General features: G+C 41.1%; 1 protein-coding gene across 1 annotated transcript in view; it reads left to right on the top strand.

The window, feature by feature from the left end:
- Positions 1-15,807, top strand: part of MDH1B (malate dehydrogenase 1B) — a 26,400-nt gene extending 10,593 nt beyond the window's left edge. Inside the window, exons 5-11 of the mRNA XM_044241424.1 lie at positions 1-35; positions 3,400-3,541; positions 4,905-5,068; positions 8,050-8,189; positions 8,495-8,546; positions 14,488-14,556; positions 15,360-15,807. The exon at positions 1-35 is cut by the window's left edge and continues 462 nt beyond it. Coding sequence (XP_044097359.1) covers positions 1-35; positions 3,400-3,541; positions 4,905-5,068; positions 8,050-8,189; positions 8,495-8,546; positions 14,488-14,556; positions 15,360-15,400 — 643 coding nt within the window. The 3' untranslated portion in view covers positions 15,401-15,807. The remainder of the gene's footprint in view (positions 36-3,399; positions 3,542-4,904; positions 5,069-8,049; positions 8,190-8,494; positions 8,547-14,487; positions 14,557-15,359) is intronic.
- The last annotated feature ends 9,030 nt before the right edge of the window (positions 15,808-24,837 follow it).

Raw genomic sequence — 24,837 nt, 5'->3', positions numbered from 1 at the left:
TGCACTGGCCAGAAAACTAAGAACAACCCCCTCGTGTGAGTGATCTTCTGTTTCTGATTCTATTTTTTTTTTTTAAGATTTTATTTATTTGACAGAGAGAGGTCACAAGTAGGCAGAGAGGCAGGCAGAGAGAGAGGAGGAAGCAGGCTCCCTGCTGAGCAGAGAGCCCGATGCGGGACGCGATCCCAGGACCCTGAGATCATGACCTGAGCCGAAGGCAGCGGTCAACCCACTGAGCCACCCAGGCGCCCCTCTGATTCTATTTTTTTTTGAGATTATATTTATTTATTTGACAGACAGAATACAAGTAGGCAGAGAGGCAGGCAGAGGGAGCAGGCTCCCTGCTGAGCAGAGAGCCCGATATGGGGCTCGATCCCAGGACCCTGGGATCATGACCTCAGCCAAAGGCAGAGGCTTTAATCCACTGAGCCACCTAGGTGCCCCCTGTTTCTATTTTTCAACAATGTGATTTCAAATCTGCTAGGAAGATGCCCCTTAGGATTATTCTAGATATTCTAGATATTTGGAATAGAAAGTATGAAGCAGATACAAAGAACTCCCTACTGTGTGATTTGCCTGCTGTGCGAACATTTTTTTCTTACAGTTTTTCCTGATAGGCTGACTTTGTCCATCATTTAAAAAATAAAACCAGTATTTACTATAATAAGATTTCCATTTTCCATGTTATAATTTGAAACCTAATATTTCAATTTTTCATAACAATAATCAACTAAGGTAATGCATGTTTTAAAAAAATCATCAGGGATGTGTTTAAGTGGCCTCACCCCACTCCCCACCCATGTAACAACTGCAAGGTTATTAAACTTGTCCGCGGGGTCCTGCTATCTGATCAGCCTCTGCCCCCAATTAGTCTTGGAACTGGTAGACATCAGAACCTCATGAGGATGAGACTAGATCAGAAAATGGATTATTGTATTCAAAAGGGGAGTGCTGTATTGGAAAACATTTATCATCTTCAACAAAGATGTTAGGTGTCTGTGCCTTGAGATGGAGCAGGTGCAAAAAAGCCCATTGAGAACGCAGGGAGGTACAAGGCATTCCCTCAAGACATTGGGGAGAAAATGAAATGTAAGCCTGGCATGCTCTAATTCAGGGCTATAAAGGGCTTCGGGGAGCCCCTAACACATTATAGCGAGAACTGTTTCACCCATTGCTTTACAGTGAGGCCCAAGAACCCTCTCTGCTGGTATTCTCGCATACAGATCTTCAGTGCCTCACCCCCAGGACCAGTGATTACCCTAGCCAAATTACTATAAAATTTTTCAGTAGGAAAAAAAAGAAACATTTTCTAATCATTTTATCCCTGTGCCAACCTTACGTACAGGTATGTAGACACTGCTTTATCACAAAAGATTTCTGATATGTCTGATATGACATCAAAGTGCCAAGAAGAGGCAGTGTTACAAAATTTAAAACAAGGTGGGGACTTTCAACCAGAAAGCTGCTCTCATATGGGATGGTGGTGCCATACATTGTATGCTCTCCTGTACCCAAAGCCAATAAGCATATGAGAAGCAGAAGAAAGAGAAATGGAGAAATGTTGGGTAAAGGAAAGAGAGACTTTGGAGGGACAGCAGTCAATGGGAATGGTCTGCAGAGCACAGCCAACAACGGCAGTTGAGCAAGGGGAACTAAGGAGAGTCATTCAGGGAAGAGCCCAGATCCAAAGAAGGTAACAGACCTTTCCAGGATATCCCTTGAGTTTTGTTCACACATAACCGTGTTATGTGTGACATCAGACCATGTGCACTGGGTTGGTTGAAACTCTGTTGTGAGTGACAGCAAGTCCACTCAAAGAGGCTAGTCAGAGAGAGAGCTTTTCTTCAGGCGTAGGGGGATGCTGAGGCTCCACTGACAACATCAGGACTGACTTGCGCCCTCTCTTGATCTATTGCTCTGTTCTACTTTCCTCAGCATTGGTTTGATTCTCAGTCAGGCTCTCTGTATGAAGCGGCAAAGTGGCCACTGGTGTTTCCAGACTCATACACACATTCATAGCTGAGCTTACCCCTGGAGAAAGAGGGCTTGCTCTCTCGAGTGCACAAAAGTAGCAAAATAATATCTCATTGGCCAGGCTTGGGCCATTTGCCCATCTCCAAATCAATTGTCAAGGCCAGGAGTCTGGAATCTGAGACTCTTGCCTATTGATAGACCTGAGGGGTAAGGACAGCCCCACCCAAGCCATATGGACTGAAATTGAGAAAGGGTAGTTATTTAAAGGAAAAACAGGATGCTGTTAAAGGAAAGCAATGTTAGGAGGAAAAACAGCAGATGTCCACTATGATTTTCTCTAGCAGAGCTATATAGAGCCTGAAGTCTGATAAGAAAAATTCTTTTCCCTACTGCCTGCCTTTGAACACAACCATGTGCGAATGTGATACTTGGAGCTGCTGCAGCTGTTTTAGGACCATGAGGGGCAGGCCAAGAGAATAGGATCTTTGAGCTGCTGAGCAACCACCAGTGTTACTGCCTACCTCCACTTGCTATTGTCTGAGAAAAGTGAACTCCTAGATAAGCCAAGTCAGAAAGGATATTTCATTACTTGAAACCACACAGCAATCTTACCTCATGCATAGCAGTAGAGAATTTAATCTCCACCGTAGGAAGTGGTTAGACTTTGGATAGTCTTTAAGCAAATAAATAAGTTAACAAACCAATAAAATGACTTATTATCACTTCAGTTACACCATTCCTAGAAGATCCACAGCTTTAGAATCATAGAGATTTTAATCCCTATTTCTGTCTAACCCCTATCCTCTTATTTTCCTTCACAGTACATATCACTTTGTACAGTAGTTGCTTTCTTACCTGCTTCCCTCCACCCCGAGAATGCTGCAAGGAGTTGGGGTGATGTGTTTTCCTTCTAAACCTTCCACTTAAAATGCCTCACACCCAGAATCTCATTCAATTACTTATTGATTAGAATGTTCCTGGGGTCCTCTTGTTATAACGCCTTCCTTCTGCAAGGAAATGAAACTCATCCAGGTGTTAAGCGATTTGCCCAAATTTCTATTCCAGTCTAGAATCAAGAACTCTTCGTCAGAACCAAAGCAGATAAAAAGTTCTAAACACTCTAAGCAGAGGGTTTACATCAGGACCACACCAGTGGTATAATTTTCAGTAGCAGTGTCTTCTAGGGAGCATTTCAGTATTTCTTGAACTCACTTATATGGTCTACACATGAGCATGATTAGGAATTGCCAATCCCTGATGATCCAAGAAATCATCCATGTCATTTGTACATTCGGGGGAAACATAAACGTAGATCATTTTACAGCAAAAAGATCTACCCTAAAACAAACAAAAAATAGAGTACAGGTCATTTTTTTCTATGCATGCGCATTATTATGTTAATTTTAAATTTCTTTTTCTTCACAGGCATCAAAAATGTGATAGTTTGGGGTAATATTAGTGGAAACAACTACATCGATCTGAGAAAAGCCAGGATTTACAGATATGAGAGTGCTATTTGGGGACCTCCTAACTATTCACGCCCTGTTTTGAGCTTGATTTTTGATAGGTAAGGTATATTTTTAAGTGAGGTATGCTGACAATGCTTGAGACATATAGAATGGTTGTTATAATTCTTTAAATCATCTTAGAAGTCTTTGTACAACAATGATGTGACACTGGCATTGTTCATAATCTGCTTTGTTTATGTGCTCTATTGAAGATACAGAAAATTCCACAGAATCACAACTGGCCAATCCCCACATCTAATTTATTTGATTTTACTATTATGAATTTTTGTATTTCAGAGTATCCCTAAAGTAGCTCACATAGTCCTTTAAATTTATCTCTAAAGCAAGCATATGCAAAATGAGTCTTACTTAACACAGAGAGAGAGAGACATGTATCCAAATTGAAATTGGTGGAAACATTTTTGAGAATAAGGAATTAAGACAGTGAGCGGGCCCTGGCCATGCTGGACGTTCTGCTCCAGGAGAGGCAGGACCGAGGACTCGGAAAGAGCACGATCTCTAGAACCAAGCCGCCTGGGTTGGGATTCTCAAGCAGCTACTTCCTAGCTGTGTGACTTTAGAGATGTTATGTAACCTCTCTGTGCCTCAGGTTTTTCATCTGCAAAATGGAAATGGTCTCATAGTCTGGGTCTTACAAGGTCGTTAGGGAGATGAAATGGCTTGGTACAGCCCCAAGACCCCTCCCCCGACTGCAGTCAGCACTATCTTTATGACAGGGCAGGGGAGGAGAGAAGGGAAGGAGCAGCTCTGAAGCCTCTTTCTAAGCTTTGCAGCCCCTTTCCAGCTGTAACACTTCCTTTCCATTGCCCCTTCCTCAGGCCAGGGATACTTCATCCATGCTCAGAAATGGTGTGCCCCCAAGCCCACCCCCCTGGTACCTGTTTCCTTTGGGTAAAGGCAGTGTCTCCTCGAGCTGTAGGCACTGGCTTAGGAGGAACAGCCCTTTATCAGCTGGACGACTCCCTGAATTTGAACTTTAGATGATAACAACGACTTGGTTATTTCCCCAGTTCTCACTGTGCATAATTCAATGTGTTAGGATATCATTTTCTTTAGGATAAAGGATACCACTGATTCCAAGATAACATCTGCATAAAATAAATTCTTTGCAATGGGAGTAACTGTTCTTGGAGTCTGACTACTTTTTCTGTGTTCCTATATTTCATTTGTTTTTCATTTGACACTTCAGGATTCCTTTCTGTGATATTTCATTACTTTTCAATTGACCTTTTACAGGATTGAAGAATGTTGAAGAAGGAAGGTGCACAGGTGATGTCCTGTGCACGTCATATTTCTCCTTAATGGAGATGATTTCTTATACTGAGATCCATTGACCCAAGGAGCATTGTTTCATTCCCATTCCTCCCTCCATCGTAAATTCATTTCTTTCTTTCTTTACAGTCAGTGGGTAAACAGACAATATGTAGAAACTCTTAAAAAGCTGACAGCCACAGGAAAACAATTTGGAGCCATCTTAGCTGCGCACAGTATAGCTACTACATTGAAATACTGGTACCATGGCTCGCCGCCTGGGGAGATCGTGTCTTTAGGAGTACTAAGTGAAGGTAAATCTGGGTTGGTTGGTTTATTTTTATCTGGTATTACTTACAGACCTCCGTGTATCCCTGTGCTCCTGCTTCTGTGTCCCCACCTTCTGCCTTACCTGGTCTGTAAGCTGTTGGATTTCCACAGTTTCATATTCATGTACGTATTCATTCATTCACTCACTCATCCATTCAGAAATTCTGTGATGTTTTGTGTGAGTGCACAGGGAACAGGCACAGCACTGCTGCCTTCAGGAGACCTAGAGCAGAGGGAAGAAGAGCCAGCTACAAAAACCCAAGTTCCACTAAGCTGTTCTCACCGTATCCCAGCTGAGGAAGGGAAAGCAAGGTCGATTTTAGGGAGATGGCAGGAAGAATCAGGACGGACTTCAATAAAGTGGTGACCCTCCAGGAAGGAAGCCTTCAGGTCTGAGTAGTGTTTACCTGACAGACTAGTGTGGGAAGAACATCCCCCAGGGGCCACAGTGGCCAAGGTGTGGGGTCAGGATATGAAGGACACATCAGGATGCAGACCTTAGGGCACCAGTGGGAACATGGAAAGCTTGCTCTCTAGCTGCAAATACTGTATATATTTTTTTTTAATTTAATTTCTTTTCAGTGTAACAGAATTCATTGTTTATGCACCACACCCAGTGCTCTATGTGCACATGCAGTATGTGCCATCCATAATACCCAACACCAGGCTCCCCAACCTCCCACTCCCCACCCCTTCAAACCCCTCAGATTGTTTTTCAGAGTCCATAGTCTCTCATGGTTCATCTCCCCCTCCAATTTCCCTCAACTCCCTTCTCCTCTCCATCTCCCCTTGTCCTCCATGCTATTTGTTATGCCCCACAAATAAGTGAAACCATATGATAATTAACTCTCTCTGCTTGACTTGCTTCACTCAGCATAATCTCTTCCAGTCCCGCCCATGTTGCTACAAAAGTTGGGTATTCGTCCTTTCTGATGGAGGCATAATACTCAGTAGTGTGTATGGACCACATCTTCCTTACCCATTCATCCATTGAAGGGCATCTTGGTTCTTTCCACAGTTTGGCGACCGTGGCCATTACTGCTATAAACACTGGGGTACAGATGGCCCTTCTTTTCACTGCATCTGTATCTTTGGGGTAAATACCCAGTAGTGCAATTGCAGGGCCATAGGGAAGCTCTATTTTTAATTTCTTAAGGAATCTCCACACTGTTCTCCAAAGTGGCTGGACCAACTTGCATTCCCACCAACAGTGTAAGAGGGTTCCCCTTTCTCCACATCCTCTCCAACACATGTTGTTTCCTGTCTTGCTAATTTTGGCCATTCTAACTGGTGTAAGGTGATATCTCAATGTGGTTTTAATTTGAATCTCCCTGATGGCTAGTGATGATGAACATTTTTTCATGTGTCCGATAGCCATTTGCATGTCTTCATTGGAGATGTATTTTTACAGCCTCCCTGCTTTCGTCTGCTAAAATCTATTTCAGGGGACTTTAACCATTTTTGAAGCTCAGGAATGTGAGAAGAGATGATGTTCTGGGTTCTGGGCTCCATCTAAAACATCTCTTCCATTGTATTTTACTTTCTCCCTGTGTAAACTCATTCACCGCTGAAGCTTCCCGCCTCAGCCTCTCTTCACACTGCCACCTGAACATCATGTGGTCCCTCAGACCGACATACACCAAACCAAACTCACTATCTTTCCTCTCCATTCAATCCGCCTCTTGTGTTCCTTATGGTATTAGTGGAACCACCATCCTGCCTTTTATTCCAGGGCTAACCGTGCAGATCAAGGAAATTTCTCCAAATCCCCCAAGTCAGAAGTCATCTATCTCTCATCTGTACATGAATAGCATTTTGTTCCTCTGTCAGGGAGCACATTCCAGCCCCCTTATTGATGGTGTGGTTCATTGTGTAAGTCCCTCCATTAGAGTGCATACACCCTGGGGGCAGGGCTTTGGCTGGGTCTTCCTTCACAGTTAGACACTCAGCAAATCTTGTTTCAGTTGCAGTAAGGTATATGGGCATGCTTTTAATGAATAAGGTGAATCAAATCAGAATGTTACCTTTTTAGTGTAATAGGCATTTAAAACCTTATCTTTATTTGCTAACAGTTTAATTAATCTCTGTAGTAGTTTACCAATAAACAATGCAATATTGGAGGTGAAGAGCAGGTAATCCCTGTCTCCCTGAAACCGTGTAGTTATATTCTCATATGTTGTCCACCCATAAGGTTGGCTCTTTATAGATAAAAAAGAGAGTGAGCAGAGAACCACAGAAGCCCTTTAAGGAAAAGCCTTTTAGGTCCTGGTTTGTTCATTATCTTCACATTTTTGTTCTACAGACAGCATTTTAGATGACTAAAATGGCAAGAATAATTTTCTTGTTTGATTGAGGCACAAAAGGCAGTGGGGGGCAACTTTATCTGAATGCTGCTTAGTTAGTAGTAAGTATTGTCCATCTTTTTATTTGGAACACATCCAAACTGGACCCTGGAAGCTGCTGGGAAATCATCAGCTTCCCCAACCCCTTCTCTCTCCCACCCAGCCTCACACTGTAGCTATGGGACCACCACAGCGGGCTAGAAGAACGCAGGGCCAGGTGGACAAATGTCTTGGGGTCTTAGGCTACTGAGGGGGAAAGGAAAGGCCCTAGGGAGCAGACAAAAGGAGTCCAGACAAAATGGAGGAGAAAGACTGCATGAGCCCCCGAGGTAGAGGCAGGGGGTCTGAACCAAATGAGGGGTACAGAAGGGGTAACGAGAGGGAACTGTAGTTCTTCTTTCAGAGAGTACAAAGGAGAGAGTTGTCCGAACTGGGAGAGATGCTCAGGCAATATTTCTAGGTTAAAAGTTTCAATCCTCCTGGGAAAGGAACCCTAAAAATTTAGTTCACCATGACCAGTAAAAATCATGTACGATCTCTGTCCTCTTCTACAGTGCTTTACATGATGGGTTTATTGTTCTGAGCACTTCTGTTTTGCCTTGCTTTCTATTTGCTTACTACAGGCCAATTTGGTATTCCTGAAGGGATCGTCTTTTCTATGCCTGTAAAATTTGAGAATGGAACTTGGGTAGTTCTTACAGATCTCAAAGATATTGAAATCAGTGAACCAATAATGACCAGAATGACAAGTGATCTCATTCAGGTAATGTCCAAATAGATACAAGAGTGATGACTTTGATAATGACCATAAACTGACTCCTCTGGGTTAAGGTATACACTGAATTTCTGTGGGTTCAATTTATATCCTCTTCCTAAAAACAATCAGGAGGCAATAGGAGCTTGAAGAAATCAACAGAAGACCCTACTCATTATATTACATAATGTGTGGCATGTTAAAAATATTTGCTGGTTACTTAAAAATCAAGACCCAAAATATTTTTCTATTGAAGATGGATTAAGTTAGCAATTGTGGTCATTTACTTCTCTGATTCTAAAATTTTTCAACAGGAGAAACTTGTTGCACTTGGAGATTTGATCAGTTTTCAGCCCTATCAATCAGGTAACCTTTTCAATGTGATATTTTATTGAGCTGCTACTAAAAGACTATTAAAATATTTGTTGGGGCACTTGGGTGGCTCAGTCGATTAAGCACCTGCCTTTGGCTCATGTCATGATCCCAGCGTACCGTGATTCACGTCAGGCTTCCTCTGACAGGGAGACTGCTTCTCCCTTTCCCTCTCCCCCAACCCTGATGCTGTGCTCCCTCTCGCTCTTAAGATCTTGTCTCCCTCAAATAAGTAAATAAAATCTTTTTAAAAATTAAAAAAAATTGTTAAAACTGAATTGCTATTGAATATTGATAACTATAATCCACATTTTATCACTTTTAAACGAAATTAGACAAAATAGACTGCAAAGGTCAATGTGTCCTTCAAAATAAAACATCTCATAAGAATGCTAAAGAAATCCCTTCTTAAAAACACAATGACCTTATAAATGTATGTGTAACGTATGTATTCATGTCCCAGACCTGCTGTAACAAATGACGACCAGCTGGGTAGCTTCAACAACAGAAACTTAATCTCTAGCGAACAGGTGAGACTAGCAGACCTAAATCCAAGTGCTGGCAGGGACATGGTCTCTCAGATGGCTCTAGGGAAGCACCCTTCCCTGCCTCTTCTGCTGGTAGTGTTTGGTGTCCTGGGCTATGGCTGCATCACTCCAGTCTCTGCCTCTGTCTTCATGTGCCGGTCTTCTCTCTGTGTGTATCTTGTTTCTTCTCCTTAAAAGGACACCAGTCATCACAATCCAGTACAACCCCATCATAACTTGGTTAAATCTACTAAAACTCTATTTTCAAATAAGGTCAAATTCATAGGTATCAGGGATTGGGACTCCCAACACATCTTTCTGGGAACACAATGCAACCCACAATATTCCATTTACTTTTAGTTCACTTAAAAAATACATTTTAATAAGCTTATTTTTCTCACTGGCACTTTCTTTAATCCTAAACTCATAAGGAAGTTCTATCATCTTTCTTTAATCTCTAAATATTGAAAATATTTAACAAGTATGTTACAGATTCCACTCAATCAAAATAGTTGCTGCCTCTTGGAATGAATTAACTGGTAAAAAGAACCTGGTAGGAGACAGCAGACTGACCTTGGTCAAGACCAGAGAGGGTTTAAGTGAGGTCAAATATGGCAGTGTGGAAAGGGCAGAGAGACCAGACCTAGAGGAAAAGATGTTTAAGGCAGAGGATGGGCTTTGGGAATTCAGATCTTGTTCTGCTTAGTGGTCAACTCACTGGGAATGGGCCAAAGGAAATAAAGGCCAAAGCAGCATGGAATCCAAGGGCAAAGACACAGAAGTTTGAAGAGCAGTTGGTTTTCACTGGAACTCTTTTATCTCCACAGTTTAGAAGCCCTCTGTGCGGCTTCCTGCTTTTGCAGAGGAGAGCTGCAAATTCCTTTTCTGAGAATGGGCTCTAAAGCAGTCAGTCTAAATTTGACTCCTTTGACTGGTAGTTAATCCTAAATTTTCCATAATCTTGCATTATAGAGGGTTTGATGAAAAATAATAACCTGATTTTATGCCATTTTCATTAACAAAGGTCAAGTTATAGATACCTAAATAGCTAGCTAGCTAGATAGATCGATCAGTCTTGATTCTGTCATCTTCAGACCTTGCCCAAAGCACTGTTCCAGAGATTCCAAGATCAGAGCATTGAAAATAATCAGAATTTTGCAGTTTGGAGATCTCTGCTTATTAGCATATCAATGAGATGATTCATGCATGAGGTTTAATTTTTTTGATTAATTTAATACTTAATTTCTTGACTTTAAGAGACTGACTTAGCCAAAAGCTATGAAAAGACCACCTTACCTACCTCATACAATGACCAGGAAAATCAAAGTGTCTCAGATGGTAGGTATATCAATTGGAAAAATAAAAAAATGTCCTTTTTAATCCAAAGCTTAACACTAAATTTCGAAGAAAGGAATTTGACCATCTATTAGCCGCAAGGTAGGAATTAAGTCTTTTGTCACTCTCATCCTATATTAAACAACCAGGTCATATTTAAAATCTATTAAAATCTTGGAGGAAGGGGCGCCTGGGTGGCTCAGTGGGTTAAAGCCTCTGTCTTTGGCTCAGGTCATGATCCCAGGGTCCTGGGATTGAGCCCCGCATCGGGCTTTCTGCTCAGCGGGGAGCCTGCTTCCTCTTCTCTCTCTCTCTGCCTCCCTCTGCCTGCTTGTGATCTCTCTCTGTCAAATAAATAAATAAAATCTTAAAAAAAAAATCTTGGAGGAAATTACCAGATATTCATTGAGTACTTTCTGTATGCTGATCACTGTGAGAGACACTGGGGACAAAATGACAGAGTTATAGCCACAAGACATGTCTGGAGAAAGAAGCCCTGGCGCCTGGGTGGCTCAGTGGGTTAAGCCGCTGCCTTCGGCTCGGGTCATGATCTCGGGGTCCTGGGATCGAGTCCCGCGTCGGGCTCTCTGCTCAGCAGGGAGCCTGCTTCCCTCTATCTCCCTCTCTGCCTGCCTCTCCATCTGCTTGTGATCTCTCTCTGTCAAATAAATAAATAAAATCTTTAAAAAAAAAAAAAGAAAAGAAAAGAAAGGAGCCCTGAGAATAAGAGGAAGTAAATGCCAGGATATACAATGAATTAAAAAGTTCAATAAAACAAAGCAAGACAGATCAAAAGGAAAGAGAATATATAATAAATAATACAGAAATGCATAAGGAAAAGAGAGTTCCTTGTAATATACGAAGGAGAAGACTTAGTCATATCTTCAGATCTAGTTGGGACTTCAGATGGCTAAAAGTAATCAAATGATCATTTATTTATTCAGAAACTAGTGGTTCTGAGTCGCCTGGGTGGCTCAATGGGTTAAGCCTCTGCCTTCGGCTCAGGTCATGATCTCAGGTTCCTGGGATTGAGCCCCGCATCAGGCTCTCTACTCAGCAGGGAGCCTGCTTCCCCCTCTCTCTCTGCCTGCCTCTCTGCCTACTTGTGATCTTCCTTTCTGTCAAATAAATAAATAAAATCTTCAAAAAAAAAAAACCTACTGGTTCTTACACAGAAGGTGAAAATATTCTAGAGATCTATTGTACAACAATGTATACATACATATACAGTACAATGTATTGTGCTGTACACTGAAAAAAACATGTTTAAAAGGTAGATTTCATGTTACATGTCTTAGCACAATGGAAAGAAAGAAAGAAACAGCATTAGGTCCTAGGGACATGAATGGAAATCAAACATTGTTCTTGCTCTCAAGGTGCTCACCATCTAGCATAGGAAACAGCAAAGCCAATCAAAAACTACCCTGTTTAGGGGTGCCTGGGTGGCTCAGTTGGTTAAGCATCTGCCTATGGCTCAGGTCATGATCCCAAGGTCCTGGATCAAGCCCACATCAGGAGCCCAGCTTAGCAGGGAGTCTGCTTCTCCCTCTATCCCCCTCCCCTCCTTCTCCCCCTGCTCATGCTGGATTGCTCACTCTCTCTCTTCCTCACTCTTTCAAATAAATAAGTAAAAAAAAAAAAAATTTTTTTTCCTTAAAGGGACACCTGGTTGGCTCAGTCAGTTAAGTGTCTGCCTTCAGCTTGGGTCATGATCCCAGGGAGTTGGGGTGGAGCTCTGCATAGGGCTTCTTGCTCAGTGGGAAGCCTGCTTCTTCCTCTGCCTGCCTCTCTCTCTCTCTCTGTCTCTCATTCTCTCTGACAAATAAATAAATAAAATCTTTAAAAGCAAACAAACAGGGGTGCCTGGGTAGCTCAGTGGGTTAAAGCCTCTGCCTTAGGCTCAGGTCCTGATCCCAGGGTCCTAGGATGGAGCCTCACGTTGGGTTCTCTGCTCGGTGGGGAGCCTGCTTCCCTTCCTCTCTCTCTGCCTGCCTCTCTGCCTACATGTGATCTCTGTCTGTCAAATAAATAAATAAAATCTTTAAAAACAAACAAACAAACAAAAACCCTACCCTGTTGAGAAAGAAGTGGTATGTAGAGAGAGGTCCAGGTATAACTGAACCACATTGGGGCTCTCCTGACAGGGACAGCAAGGTTAGGAAAGGCTTTCAAGTACAAGGGACATGGGAGCTGAGTCTGCAAGGATGACTAGGAATTACTCACGTCACAGTGGAAAAGAAACCCGCAGGTGGAGGAGTAAGAGAAGCTGTGAAATGTGCCCCACCAGGAGGAGACACATGGGCAGAGAAGGCATTTCAGGTGGCCAGAGGTGTGAACTTGAGGCAATCTAAAGTTGTATTGAGAAGACAATAAATGGAGTAGCTGGGATAGAACAGAGGATCCTGAAAGGATGAGTAGGACTGGAAGAGGCATGGGGAGGTCATCCAGTTTGGTTGCTTGAGAGCTCAGCAAAATGGCTGGTGGGTGGTGAGACAAGCACGAAATGGACGCCGTCAGGCTTAGAGAACTAATCTTGCTTTCTCGTTGGCCCCCTAGAGGATGATGGAGTCGCCCAAATCACTGCCTGGAGGACTGTTGAGCTCAGTCCCAGACAGAACTGGTATTTAAAGAGGTCCAGTCAGACAGTATCTCTAGGTATCTGGGTGGCTGCACTGTTGTTCCAGTTGGCCCAGCTGGTATTGAGCAATACTCAAGGAAACAACTGAGGGCTCCAAGGCCCTGGTAAGAGAACTGAGAAAAAACTGTCAGATCTGTCATGACCAAGGTGACGGGCATCTTTCCAGCATGGTTGAAAAAGAGCCAAGTAGAGTATGTATTCCAGAGTTTAGGCATCAGAATGATCCATGTTGTTGGTTAAAACGTTAGGTTCTTGGACCCTCTAAGACATAATCTTACACAGACAAATGAACAGTAGTGGTAATAAAGTAGAGAAAATGGGGCTGATTTCGGGTTGTTTGAGAGGCTGCAGGTTGAAGGAGCATTAGACTCAAATATCACTTGATAGTGCTTTCCACACTGGGCTCAGTGGGTCATAAAAAAATGTGGGTGGGGCAGCTGGCAGCTCAGTTGAGCGTCTCACTTTTGATCTCAGCTCAGGTCTTGATCTCAGGGTTGTGAATTCAAGACCCATGCTGGGCTCTATGCTGCTTATGGAGCCTATTAAAACAAAAGAAAAAAAAATTGTAGGTGATGAAATCAGTTTAACAACTGGCATTTTTTCCTTGAACTGGAATAAAAGTGATAAGAAAAGAGTAAGTGAGAAGACCAGATTTTTTTTTTTCCCAATGCACTAGCATACAATAAAAAACCAAAGATGAGTGGAAAAAATAAGAAAAGGGTAAGTTCTATTTCATGTAACTTCTTCTGTTTTATTGTAAGCACACAAGTGCACATACTGGACTATAATGTAAAATGCATGTTTTAAAAGATCTTTTTATTCACTTGAGAGTGGGAGAGAACAGAGGGAGAATGAAAAGGAGAAGCAGACTCCGCACTGAGCAGGGAGCACAATGTGGGTCTCAATCCCAGGACCCTGGGATCACGACCTGAGCCAAAGGCAGATGCTTAATCAACTAAGCCACCCAGGGGCCCCTGTAAAATGCACTTTTTACTGTGAGTTATGGTCAATAAAGTTTGAAAAATACTGACCTAGAACATTTCATCATTGTTAGTTATATTCTAAATCCAGTATGTTTTAGCTTATTTTGATTTCAGAATATAAAGATAGAATGTGTTCTGATCTAATCAAAGATGACGAAAAAGATCCTGGTTATGTCAGACACTAAGTCAATCGAATCACAAACCATCTCTGTAGTGCTAATGGTCATGACTCGTGTTGTTCAGTCTTAGAGAATAATGTTGTCGACAGATGAACATAGTCCAGTTCTCAAAACTCCATATACAAGTGATCGGGCATCTTGCAGCTCCCCAAGAACAAGACATTCAGAAGAACTTGGCGTGGAAGGAACAGGATAGGAGAAAATGACACTAACTTCAAAAATCAATGTACTTTAGATCCTAAAATCTCTGTTCTGCCCTTTCTTTATTTACAGCAGTGAATCTTTTAGATCTGACTCCTCAACCCACTTCTGAAAAGCCTTTTGGTCAAGAAGCCATAAATGGTAGGTGGGGAAACAAAACATTAACTAGTCTTTTCTTATTCTATTAGTAGAACTGGGTAGAAGAGATCAAATGTCCCCCAGATATAATTAAACCCTCCCCCCACCCACATCCCCAGCTTTGCTTGCTGACATTTTTGGAACCTCCCTTTCTACATTTATAACCAGGGCTATGTCAATGGCAACTGAATCCTTCAGAATGAATAAGTAAGGAAATGGAAACAAATATATCTGCAACTCTAGATTTTCAAAGTCTATAACTTAGTTGTCATGGTATATTTTGAAAATCAGGCCGATACAGACTTCTTTGGGATTGACCATTCAGGATATTCACTCAACGGTTCCAACACTCTTATTTGAATATCCAATAAAATGAACAAATCCATGGTACCTTCCATTCTGAAAATGTATGGAATGATGGGCTTTGGTGTGGGGTTAACTTTGGGGAATAGAATTGGTACATAGACAAGAAGCAGGGCAGAGAGAAGAAATGGAAAAATGTAGCTACAAGATTCAGAATGGAAACAAAGGAACCAAACAACACTTCATGTAGAAATAGATTAAGGTCAGGAGGCAGGCCAGAATTAAGTTTTGCTTTCTGTAAAAGATCTAACGATAGTCTTGTGGTTTGATGTCCCTCATAGACACTCACACACACACACTCCCTCAGCTGAATGAGACTGAATGCAGGAAACCAGGAATTTGGAGAAAGAGGAGAGAAAATGTAAATCTAGTTAAAAAAAAAAAACATAGGTTACTAATGGATTTTTAAATAGTTACACCTTTTCATTCTTCTCCTTTTACAGATTCTGAAGACAAAAGTGTGGAAGAGCAACAAATAAATTAGACCAGCCATAAAGATATTTGGTGTTGTAGTACATATGGAAAAACCCATGAATGCCTGTATTTAGGGAAGAATAGTTTAAAAGATTGGCTTCCACCTTAGATAATGTTATGCTAGACATAACAGTGACAGTGCACACACAAAAAAGTGAGTTCAGTCATTTTGTGTTACCTGAATCCACTCACAGGTTTGCTTATTGTCCTGTTTTCTCATATAGTTTGGTGTCAATTGTCTTTTTTTAAAAACTACATTAAAATACAATGGTCAGTCAATGCATCCTTGCCTGTACATGCTTCTAAGAGAGCCTCCTTCCCCCCAGAGGCCATGCCTAAGGCAGGGACAAGAATGGCCATCTTTGCTCAGCTGTTCTCACCCCCTTGGTTTCAACTGATTGGGCTAGAATGAACACACCTTACTCGAGGGGAACCATTCAGATTTAGATTTAGATTTCTCTCATGGTGTCAAACAACTTGCACTGAGAAAAATGGCTGAGTAAGTTGGTATCTGGATCATGGTAAAGGCAGTGACTCTTTAGAAAGAGCCACATAGTTCTGCTGTGAGCTCTGATTCAGAGCTGGTCAGATTCACCAGTTTCTTAAAGTCTGGCTGTGTATTCTTTCTTCTAGGATTTACTTGGGATAATTATCTTTATAATAAATCATGCTTTTACTTTAGCTCGGATGGAATAGGTTTTTGTTTCTTGACACCAGATGTGGCCTGAATAAATGGATTTTTCAAAGGAAAGCATAATATTTTTATCATATAATTATATGGTTTAAGTAAAAATTATAGTCTTTATTAAAGTAGTAGTAGTCAAACCAATATATTCATATATTTTCAAGCTAATAGAATCTTTTACAAATGCCAATTAGGAACTTTTGAGAGCCCAGGAGTTGCTTTAAGAACTGCTGATCTCTGTGCTTTCTCTGTAGTTTAAATAGCTTTCACAGTACAAATTACTTTCTGAAAATTCAGGAAATTTTCAGATGCTCCTTCATTGCTTCTGCACCATTATGGTTCAAAACTGTGACTAACTTGCTTGTTTCCAAAGTCAGGACCCCATTTGATGTTATTGTAAAGAAAACTTAGTATCTATCGGTGTTAAGGACTTTGGGTAAGGTTCTGTGCCCCGATCCTACCATTTCCCCTGCCTCTGCTTGTGGTATCCTCAAGGGAGTATGGCCACAGAGAACACTAACTGGATGGAAGTCAGTGGTGCTCTACACATCGCTGGGCAGGTGGTGGTCATTCCTCCACATACAGGGCTTCTCTATGGTAAAACTGAGCTAGATTAGAAAATGTGACTCAGACCAAGAAACCCAAGCAAAGCTTCTTGTTTCTTCCCCCTTGAATCCAGTATGCCAATCATGTACCAGCAGAAACCAGATGGCAAAGCCAGAATAGAGAATATAACTATGAAGATCCACCACCTTTCCAGGCAGTGGCCTTGCCCTTTAGTGATCTACTTTCCAGTGGGGGGAGCCCTGACTATTCAGATAGTTAGCAGCTTCTCTAGGTGGACGTCTAGAAGGGGCTAGAGAAAGGGGCAGTTTCTCCTTTGTAGAGACATTGTAGGAAACATTCAGCCCCAGCAGGCTTTTTTTCCAGCATGAATATGAGCTATTGTATGTTTGAACCCTACAGGATGACCAGGATACTCTAGGATAAATTCCCATAGGAGCACAAAACAAATTGATATTAATCATTACACATAGTATCACACACTTATCCCAAATTAATATAAAATATGGAATTACACCAAAAGGAAAGTATTAGTGATTGCTATTTGTTTAAAAATAGTGCTGGTACCATTTCAGAAACATCTATCAGAGAGTTTTGTTTTGTTTCAGCTAATGCACTAGTTCTCACAACAGCCAGATGTGAATAACAGGCCAACCTGGGAAATTTCGAGTCCAGTCTTCCTATTAGAAATAACTTTAATTTGAGGTTATTAAAAATAATTTCTCTCTATTATTGCAACTGTCATGATAAAGGCATGAGGGCCAAATATTCATAGAAAATTTAGATTACTCAGATAGAAGCAGTATGCGAATAAAGTAATTACTGATCACAGAAATATAGGTTAAGTGTCTATGTCCTTCTAACTATAGCAAGCACTGTTACTTGCTCTCCCGACAGCCCTGTCCCATTACCCTGACTAACAGAACTCTGATTTTATTAGGATGTACCATGGGCCCAAACCCAGGGCATGGATCTTGCTAGATCTAATCTAATCCCATGTGCTGGTGGGTGGTCTGGGGGGCATATCACTGTTTTGTACGGTGATACATAAGAAGTCTTCTGGATGGGGGGGCAGGTGGGGTTGGAGATGAATGAAAGCAGTCTGGCTTCCACCAACTTCCCTCCTGTGTAAAATGCTCTTCTACAAGGCTATAATGCTGCAGGCTGGGCAGCCATTTTGTGGATCTAAAGAGACACGTCACCAGTATGGTGCCACCAGGAGGCTGGCAGTGTGGAAAGACTAGAAGCCTGCCACTTGGGAAAAACCCGGCACCTGGGACTGAGACCTTGATGAATTAAAAGTGCCTCTAACCCCCTCAGGACCAACTTCAGAATTTCTGTCAAATAAACAATAAACAACTAGGTTTAGGCCCCTGTTAGCTGTTAGCCAGTGGAGATAGTCATATATATATATATATGACTATATTTATATGACTATGATAGTCATATAAAACCGTATACACTTACAGCCAACAGCTATATAACTTGATAGAGAAATATCTTTTTTTTTTAAAGATTTTATTCATTTATTTGACAGACAGAGATCACAAGGAGGCAGAGAGGCAGGCAGAGAGAGAGAGAGGAGGAAGCAGGCTCCCTGCTGAGCAGAGAGCCTGATGCGGGGCTTGATCCCAGAACCCTGGGATCATGACCTGAGCCAAAGGCAGAGGCTTTAACCCACTGAGCCACCCAGGCGCCCCAATAGAGAAATATCTTTCAATTTGTTATTATTATTTGTTTCCAAAAAAAAAACAAATAAGAAATACATTTAGATAATTTAAACAACTGACTTCTTCCACTCAGCCAGGCTCAAAACCTTTATTGACTCCTATATTTGTAATATTCTCCCCAATTCCAGTTAGTAAATACCTAGTTCAGTCCTAGACCAATGTTTTTCAACATTAGCATGAATCAGAATCACCTGTTAAAACAGATTGCTGGGCCCATCTCCAGAGTTTCTAACTCAGTAGGTCTCAGGTAGAGCCTGAGAATTTGCATTTTTAACAAGTTCTCAGGTGATGCTGATGTCGCTGATCTGGGGACCATCCTTTGAACAACACTGCCTAGCCTATGGGCAGTCACGCCCTAAGTCAGCCACATCCCTAGTGCCTTCTACTTACACCTATACCCCAGATAGTTTAGTCTGAATTTCACTTTCTGACCACAGGATTCCTCTCCATACTTACCAATAACCTGTTCTGGGCCTCTTTAATGTCATCCAAACTGGTCCACCACAATCCTATGAACCTTAGGTTTGCAGCCTGCCTTGCTTTTATACATATCGTCTACTCTGCCTAGAGTGTCCCCAAACCTTTTCTCATTGAAGCCTCTTTATGTCTGACACAGGGGTGGCTTTCCCTCTCTGGGCCAAATCATTATTTCTTTCTTTTTATCTCAGAGAAATGAAAATCATGGGACTCCAACATATAGAAATAGGTTAAAGAATCTTTTTTCCTCCCTCTACTCGCTACCAGATACAAGTGGGGGATGATGTCCTATATAATTGTCATTTGCATATTTGCTGGCCTTAACACAAAAAACTTTAAGTCTAAAAACAAAACAAAACAAAAACAAAACATCTTTAACCCTAAAATTGCCTTGTCCCGAAGCTGAATGCTCACTCATTCTGCAGAGGTCACAGAAAGTTTATGTAAGCTTATAGCTGAGCTGCTAGAAGCAAAACTAGTAACCCTCCCAAGAGTAAGCAACTGCTCTGTCCCTCACATTAATATTTTAGGGGCAGAAATTATGAGTCCACAGGAACATCTAATCACAACTTTCTCACTTCACTGGTACGAAGAAGCACAATTTCTATACAAAGGGGTCATAAGCAGGGGTGTTGCAGAATACATAGTCTCCTCCTTTTGATAGGTATGCTACCTGTCTCTGGGACAGTGGCCACAAACTGGAGTGTGTCTTGCTCAAGAACAATATACAATGGTCACAATCAAGTAAGTCCACCAAGCAATTTTTCATCTTCATTCCCCAAGAGCTACCTCAATGTTTGAAAAATCCCATTATGAGCTCTCAGTCCCCATGCTGACTTCACCTACCATCAGTGTTTGACATGGTTGATCATTGATGCTCTCTGATACACTTCTCTTGCATTCCAGGGCATGACACTCTCATGCTTTTTCTTCTTACTGAATGTCCATGAAGTGCCCCCCATTCTTTCCAGTATCCCTTACTAGTTCCTCCTCTACTCCCCTCATAATGCTGAAGAGACCCCAATGATCTGTCCTTGGTTATCTTCTCCATTTACATTCATCTATTCATGATCCCAACTTGTCCCATGACTTTACATGCCATCTATAGGTAAGTAACTCCCAAATTTGTATTACCAGGCATTCGTCTATTCCAAACCCGAGACCCATCTATGCTGCTTAATATTCCCAGTCAAATGGCTAATAGGCAAGGAAATTAACAAGTCCCAGATTTGCCTTTTAATTCCAACATCTCCCACCCCAAACCTACTCTTCCCACAAAATCTCATTGAAGAGAAACTTTATCCTTCCACTTGTTCAAGCCAAATCCCTCAGAGTCATCCCTGACTTTTCTTTCTCTCACATTCTGCACTTAGTCTCTTAGAAAATTCTGTTAGCTCTACCTTCAAAATATTCTGGATTCTCCAGAAGCCAATCTCCACCATTATCACTCCCTTCTATCTTTGACCTCTTATACACTATTCTAGGATGGTGGCCAAAGTGGTGCTTTCTTTTAAAATATGAATCATATTCTACCTTCTTTGTGTTAAAAGCCTGTTGAGGCTCTCCATTTACTTCAGAGTAAAAGCCAAAGTCCTTACAATGGCCCCAAAGGCCTTATAAAATGTTTCGACCCCCACCTTTGCATCTCTCTACTACAGAGAGACCCATTCTCATCACATTCTGCTCTGGCCACACTGGCCTCTTGGCTGTATCTTACATCTGCCAGACACCCCTCCACCTGAGAGCCTCTACCTGGAATACTATTTCCCCAAGTGGTATTTAACAAGCATCTTCAAGTCTTCACTCAAATTACTCTTTCTTAATGAAGCCTACCTGTACCATGCTACTTAATACTGTAATCAGCCCTTATTAGCAATCTCAAGCCTATACTTTGTTTTATTCCATAGCACTTAGTCTAAAATTATGTTGTTTGTTCTATGTTATACTTATATTGTCCAACTCCCACACTAGAATGAATGATCCTCATCTATTCTGACGTTTTCTAAACATCTACAACTATGTCTGACATACAACTCTGATCATTATATGTTTTTGATCCCTCTCTTCTAAATTCTGACAATACCCATTATTACTTTTGAAGTATAGAAGAAAAGGAAAAACCAGTAAGTCCCTCAAGGAAGCAGGAAGGTTACTATTAGGGTGACACCACTTGGTAGAAACCACCACCACAACCTGTTCTTCATCTTTGCAGTATTAGGAGTGTAGTTAGCGGGCACCATTAGTGATCCTCACACAACCAAGACAACAAGACTAATGGTGGAACAAGAATGCCAATTTATAAATCTGAGATTTAAAATAGAACTACTGAGGATATACCACATGTCCACAGGCCTAACAGTGAATTCACTTCATGTGCAAGACAAAATTACTATCAGAAGGCTTAGTCAGAACAAGGAAAATTATTTAGATGATTTGGAAATCTGATGACCTTAGACTCGAAGCCATATACCACAGAGACTGGTTGAGATGAGCAGGGCACTCTCTTCCTGCTTAATGCCCATCAGTTTCTCCTGATTCATTTTTTCAACACATTTCTTGAGTGCTTATGATGGGTCATACAGTGTGGGAAGTGAACCCTGAGGATACAAAGCACAATTCTGCTCACAGTTCTGAGATACGTTTCCTCACCACGAAGCAAGACTCCAACACCATCTGGGTATACTACAGATCAACTCAATTCTGAAACTATCTACCTGGAGATAAGATCAGACCCCACAGGTTAAGAGCTCAGTCCTAGAAGACTGCCCCCCCCATCCCACTTCAGATACCAATCCAAAGTCCAAGTTGTCCCCTGTGCTTCTGACCCACCCACTTACAGATCAAAGGTCACAACAACTCTCTCCTTGGATTCGATTATTTTGCTAGAGGGGTTCACAGAATTCAGAGAAAAATTTTACCTACCAGATTACCAGTTTGATACAAATCGATATAACTCAGCAGCTAGATGGAAGAGATGCATAGGGCAGGGTATGGGGAAAGGGCACAAAGCTTCTATACCCTCTCCAGTGCACCAGCCACTCCAAATCTCTACATGTGAACCAATGCAGAAGCTCTCTGAACCCCACCATTCTGAATTTTTATAGAAGCCTCACTGCATAGGGATGAATGATTAAATCACTGGCCACTGGTAATTGATTTAACCTCTAGTTCCTCTCTCCTCCCTGGAAATCAGGGGTAAGACTTGAAAGTTCCAACCTTCTAATCATGGGGTTGGTTCCCCTGACAACCAGCCCCCTTCCTCAGAGGAAGCCAAAAGTTGCCCCATTTACATAATGAAACATATGTTAACTCTCCCACCCCTTAAGAAATTTCAAGGGTTTTTTATTTATTAGAGAGTGCAAGCAGGGGAAGAGGCAGAGGGAGGAGAGATAGAATCTCAAGCAGACTCTGAATGCAGAGCCCAATATGGGATTTGATCTCATGATCCTGAGATCATGAACTGAGCCAAAATCAAGAGTTGGACCCTTGACCGACTGAGCCACCCAGATGCTGCAGGATATTACAAGAGTTTTAAGAGCTCTGTGCCCGAAAGACAAAGACCAAATACATATCACTTATTATAAATCACAATGTCACACAGGGATGAACAAGAGAGAGTTCTTTTTCCTGCCCTTGAGAAACTTGCTTTCTAGTAGAGAAGAAAAATAATCAACAAATTAACATAAAAAAAGATGACCACAGTTTGTGCTTATAGCTGTGAATAAAGTAATGTATTGAAGCTACTTCAGATAGGGTGGTCATGGAAGACCTCAATGAAGCCTAAAACATGAGTTTATACCCGTGATCAGAATCTCCCATCCCATTCTTCCCCCATTTCTGGTAAACACTATTCTGCTCTTGATTACTACAAGGCCAACTTTTTTCTTCTTTTTAAAAAAGTCCATGTATAAGTGAGATTGTGTAATATTTGTCTCTATGTCTGGCTTATTTCACTTAGCATAATACCCTCCAGGATCAACCACATTATCGCAAATGGCAGGATTTCCTTCTTTTTTGAGGTTCTATAGCACTCCATTGTATATACATGCCACATACTCTTTATTCTTTATCCCTTAGCACTTAAACAACTTAGGTTGTTTCTATATTTTGGCTACCATGAATAAAGCTATAGTGAACCTAGGAGTGCAGAGATCTCTTTGAGAAACCGATTTTGTCTCCTTCTGATATACACCCAGAAGTAGAATTGCAGGATCATATGGGAGATTGATTTTTAATTTTTTGAGGGATCTCCCCATTGTTTTCCATAATGGCTGTACCAATTCATCCTACCAACAATGTACAAATGTTCCCTTTCCTCTATTTTACCTTGAGTCAATTTTAGTAACTTAATTTTTTCTTGAAATCATTCATACATATGTAAGTATGTACATAAAATTATCCTGTAATTTATATAAGAGGCTACCTACACATTTTAGGGTACAATGTGTCAAGAATCTTCTTCCTCTCTTGGGAGGTTGAGTCTTCAAATGTATATGTAAAGAGCTATCAGATAGAGGGTAAAAAGGACATTGGCTGCCTCAAAAAACAGTACTTGTGCACAATAACCAATGGTGACCGAGTCTCTGGTTGGTGTGGATCCTGTTAGGTCCAAATCAGGGCACATTGAATAGGAAGTATGAACCCTCTTCCTACCTGTTTCCTCAGGGTGGGGCTGCTCTGATTCAGAAGGTAAAGACTGATAATTGCAAATTACCATTTACAGAACTTACTGCCATGTCCACAAAAAATGCCTCCCAGTTGGTTATAAATGTTGTAGTAAAATTGTAGTAATTGGTTTTGATTTATAACCCAAAACATTCTATGAAAGAGAAAAGTCTCAATGTGGCTAAGTCTGCCTGAGCTTGAACCAGGAAGTACAACAGTAACTAAGACTTTCCAGTTAACAGAAGTAGGTGAAACCCAGTCCTGGTAGCTTTTATCTCAGTCAGTCTGAAACAGTCAGACAGAAAGCTCAGATGATCAATTGCCCATTTGCTTAAGTTACTTTCCAACAAACCTTAGTTCATTGGTATGTACTTAAATATTTATCTATGTAATTATGTCATTTTGACTGAAACTTCGGACAACTTTTTTTTTTTTTCTGCTAAGATTCTTGAGACACATAATTAATCAGCACCAGAGGGTTGCACAAATCTCAACAGGGCAGCATTCACTAAAACATCCCAACACCCTCTATTGCCAAGATATAATGGAACATAAAACTTACAAATATGATTTCAACTTTAAGTCTCCAACACTCAAAAGACATAGATTTTGTGTGAGATAAACTTACTCTCTTCCCACACTGTCTTATCTGGTCCCAGAAAATCAATATAATTTATATAGGAAAAGGCATGTGATGGGTTATTTTCTCCCCTCTACTTGATCCATTCTAATCCCACTGTTAATCTATTTTTCATTCTTTAAAATATCCCAAGTTTGTTTTTTAAGAAACCAATAGTATGATACTAAAACTTTTCTTAAAGAAAGGAATGCATTGGCTGTCTTTGGATATCATAGTGACTTTTGAAAACTGATTTTTATTATGAGACATTCTGGAGTGGATTAGTAACCAATTGTCATAATTGTTTTAAGTGCTTCAGTTGGGATCATGGACTCCCAGACATTCTGGCTTTCCAGGGCACAGAGAAGTAGTATATTTATGAAGAAATATACCTGTGCTTTGGATTCTAACCCTTTTGAGAGACATTAAAATCAGCTCTTTACTTCTCCAGCACTCCGAAAACCCTAGTGGTAAAGTTTTAATACATTTGGTTCATTAGACACCATTTTTTATTTATAAAATACTAGGATTCCAAAAGGTTTATTTTTAATCTGAATTTCTCAAAAATAGAGACATTTTCAGAAGATACTAAAAACTTCAGAGGAAATATGCACAAATTATTGCCATTTTGAACATTTGCCTTATATTTTATGCCCTTTAAAAATGTGTAGCAGTACCTCTGTATTTATGAGAGAATTAATCAAATG

Source organism: Neovison vison, chromosome 3 (assembly GCF_020171115.1).
Source record: "Neovison vison isolate M4711 chromosome 3, ASM_NN_V1, whole genome shotgun sequence".
NCBI classification, from domain to species: Eukaryota; Metazoa; Chordata; class Mammalia; order Carnivora; family Mustelidae; genus Neogale; species Neogale vison.
The sequence above is the reverse complement of the archived record's forward strand: the minus strand, read 5'-3'. Positions and strand labels throughout refer to the sequence as shown.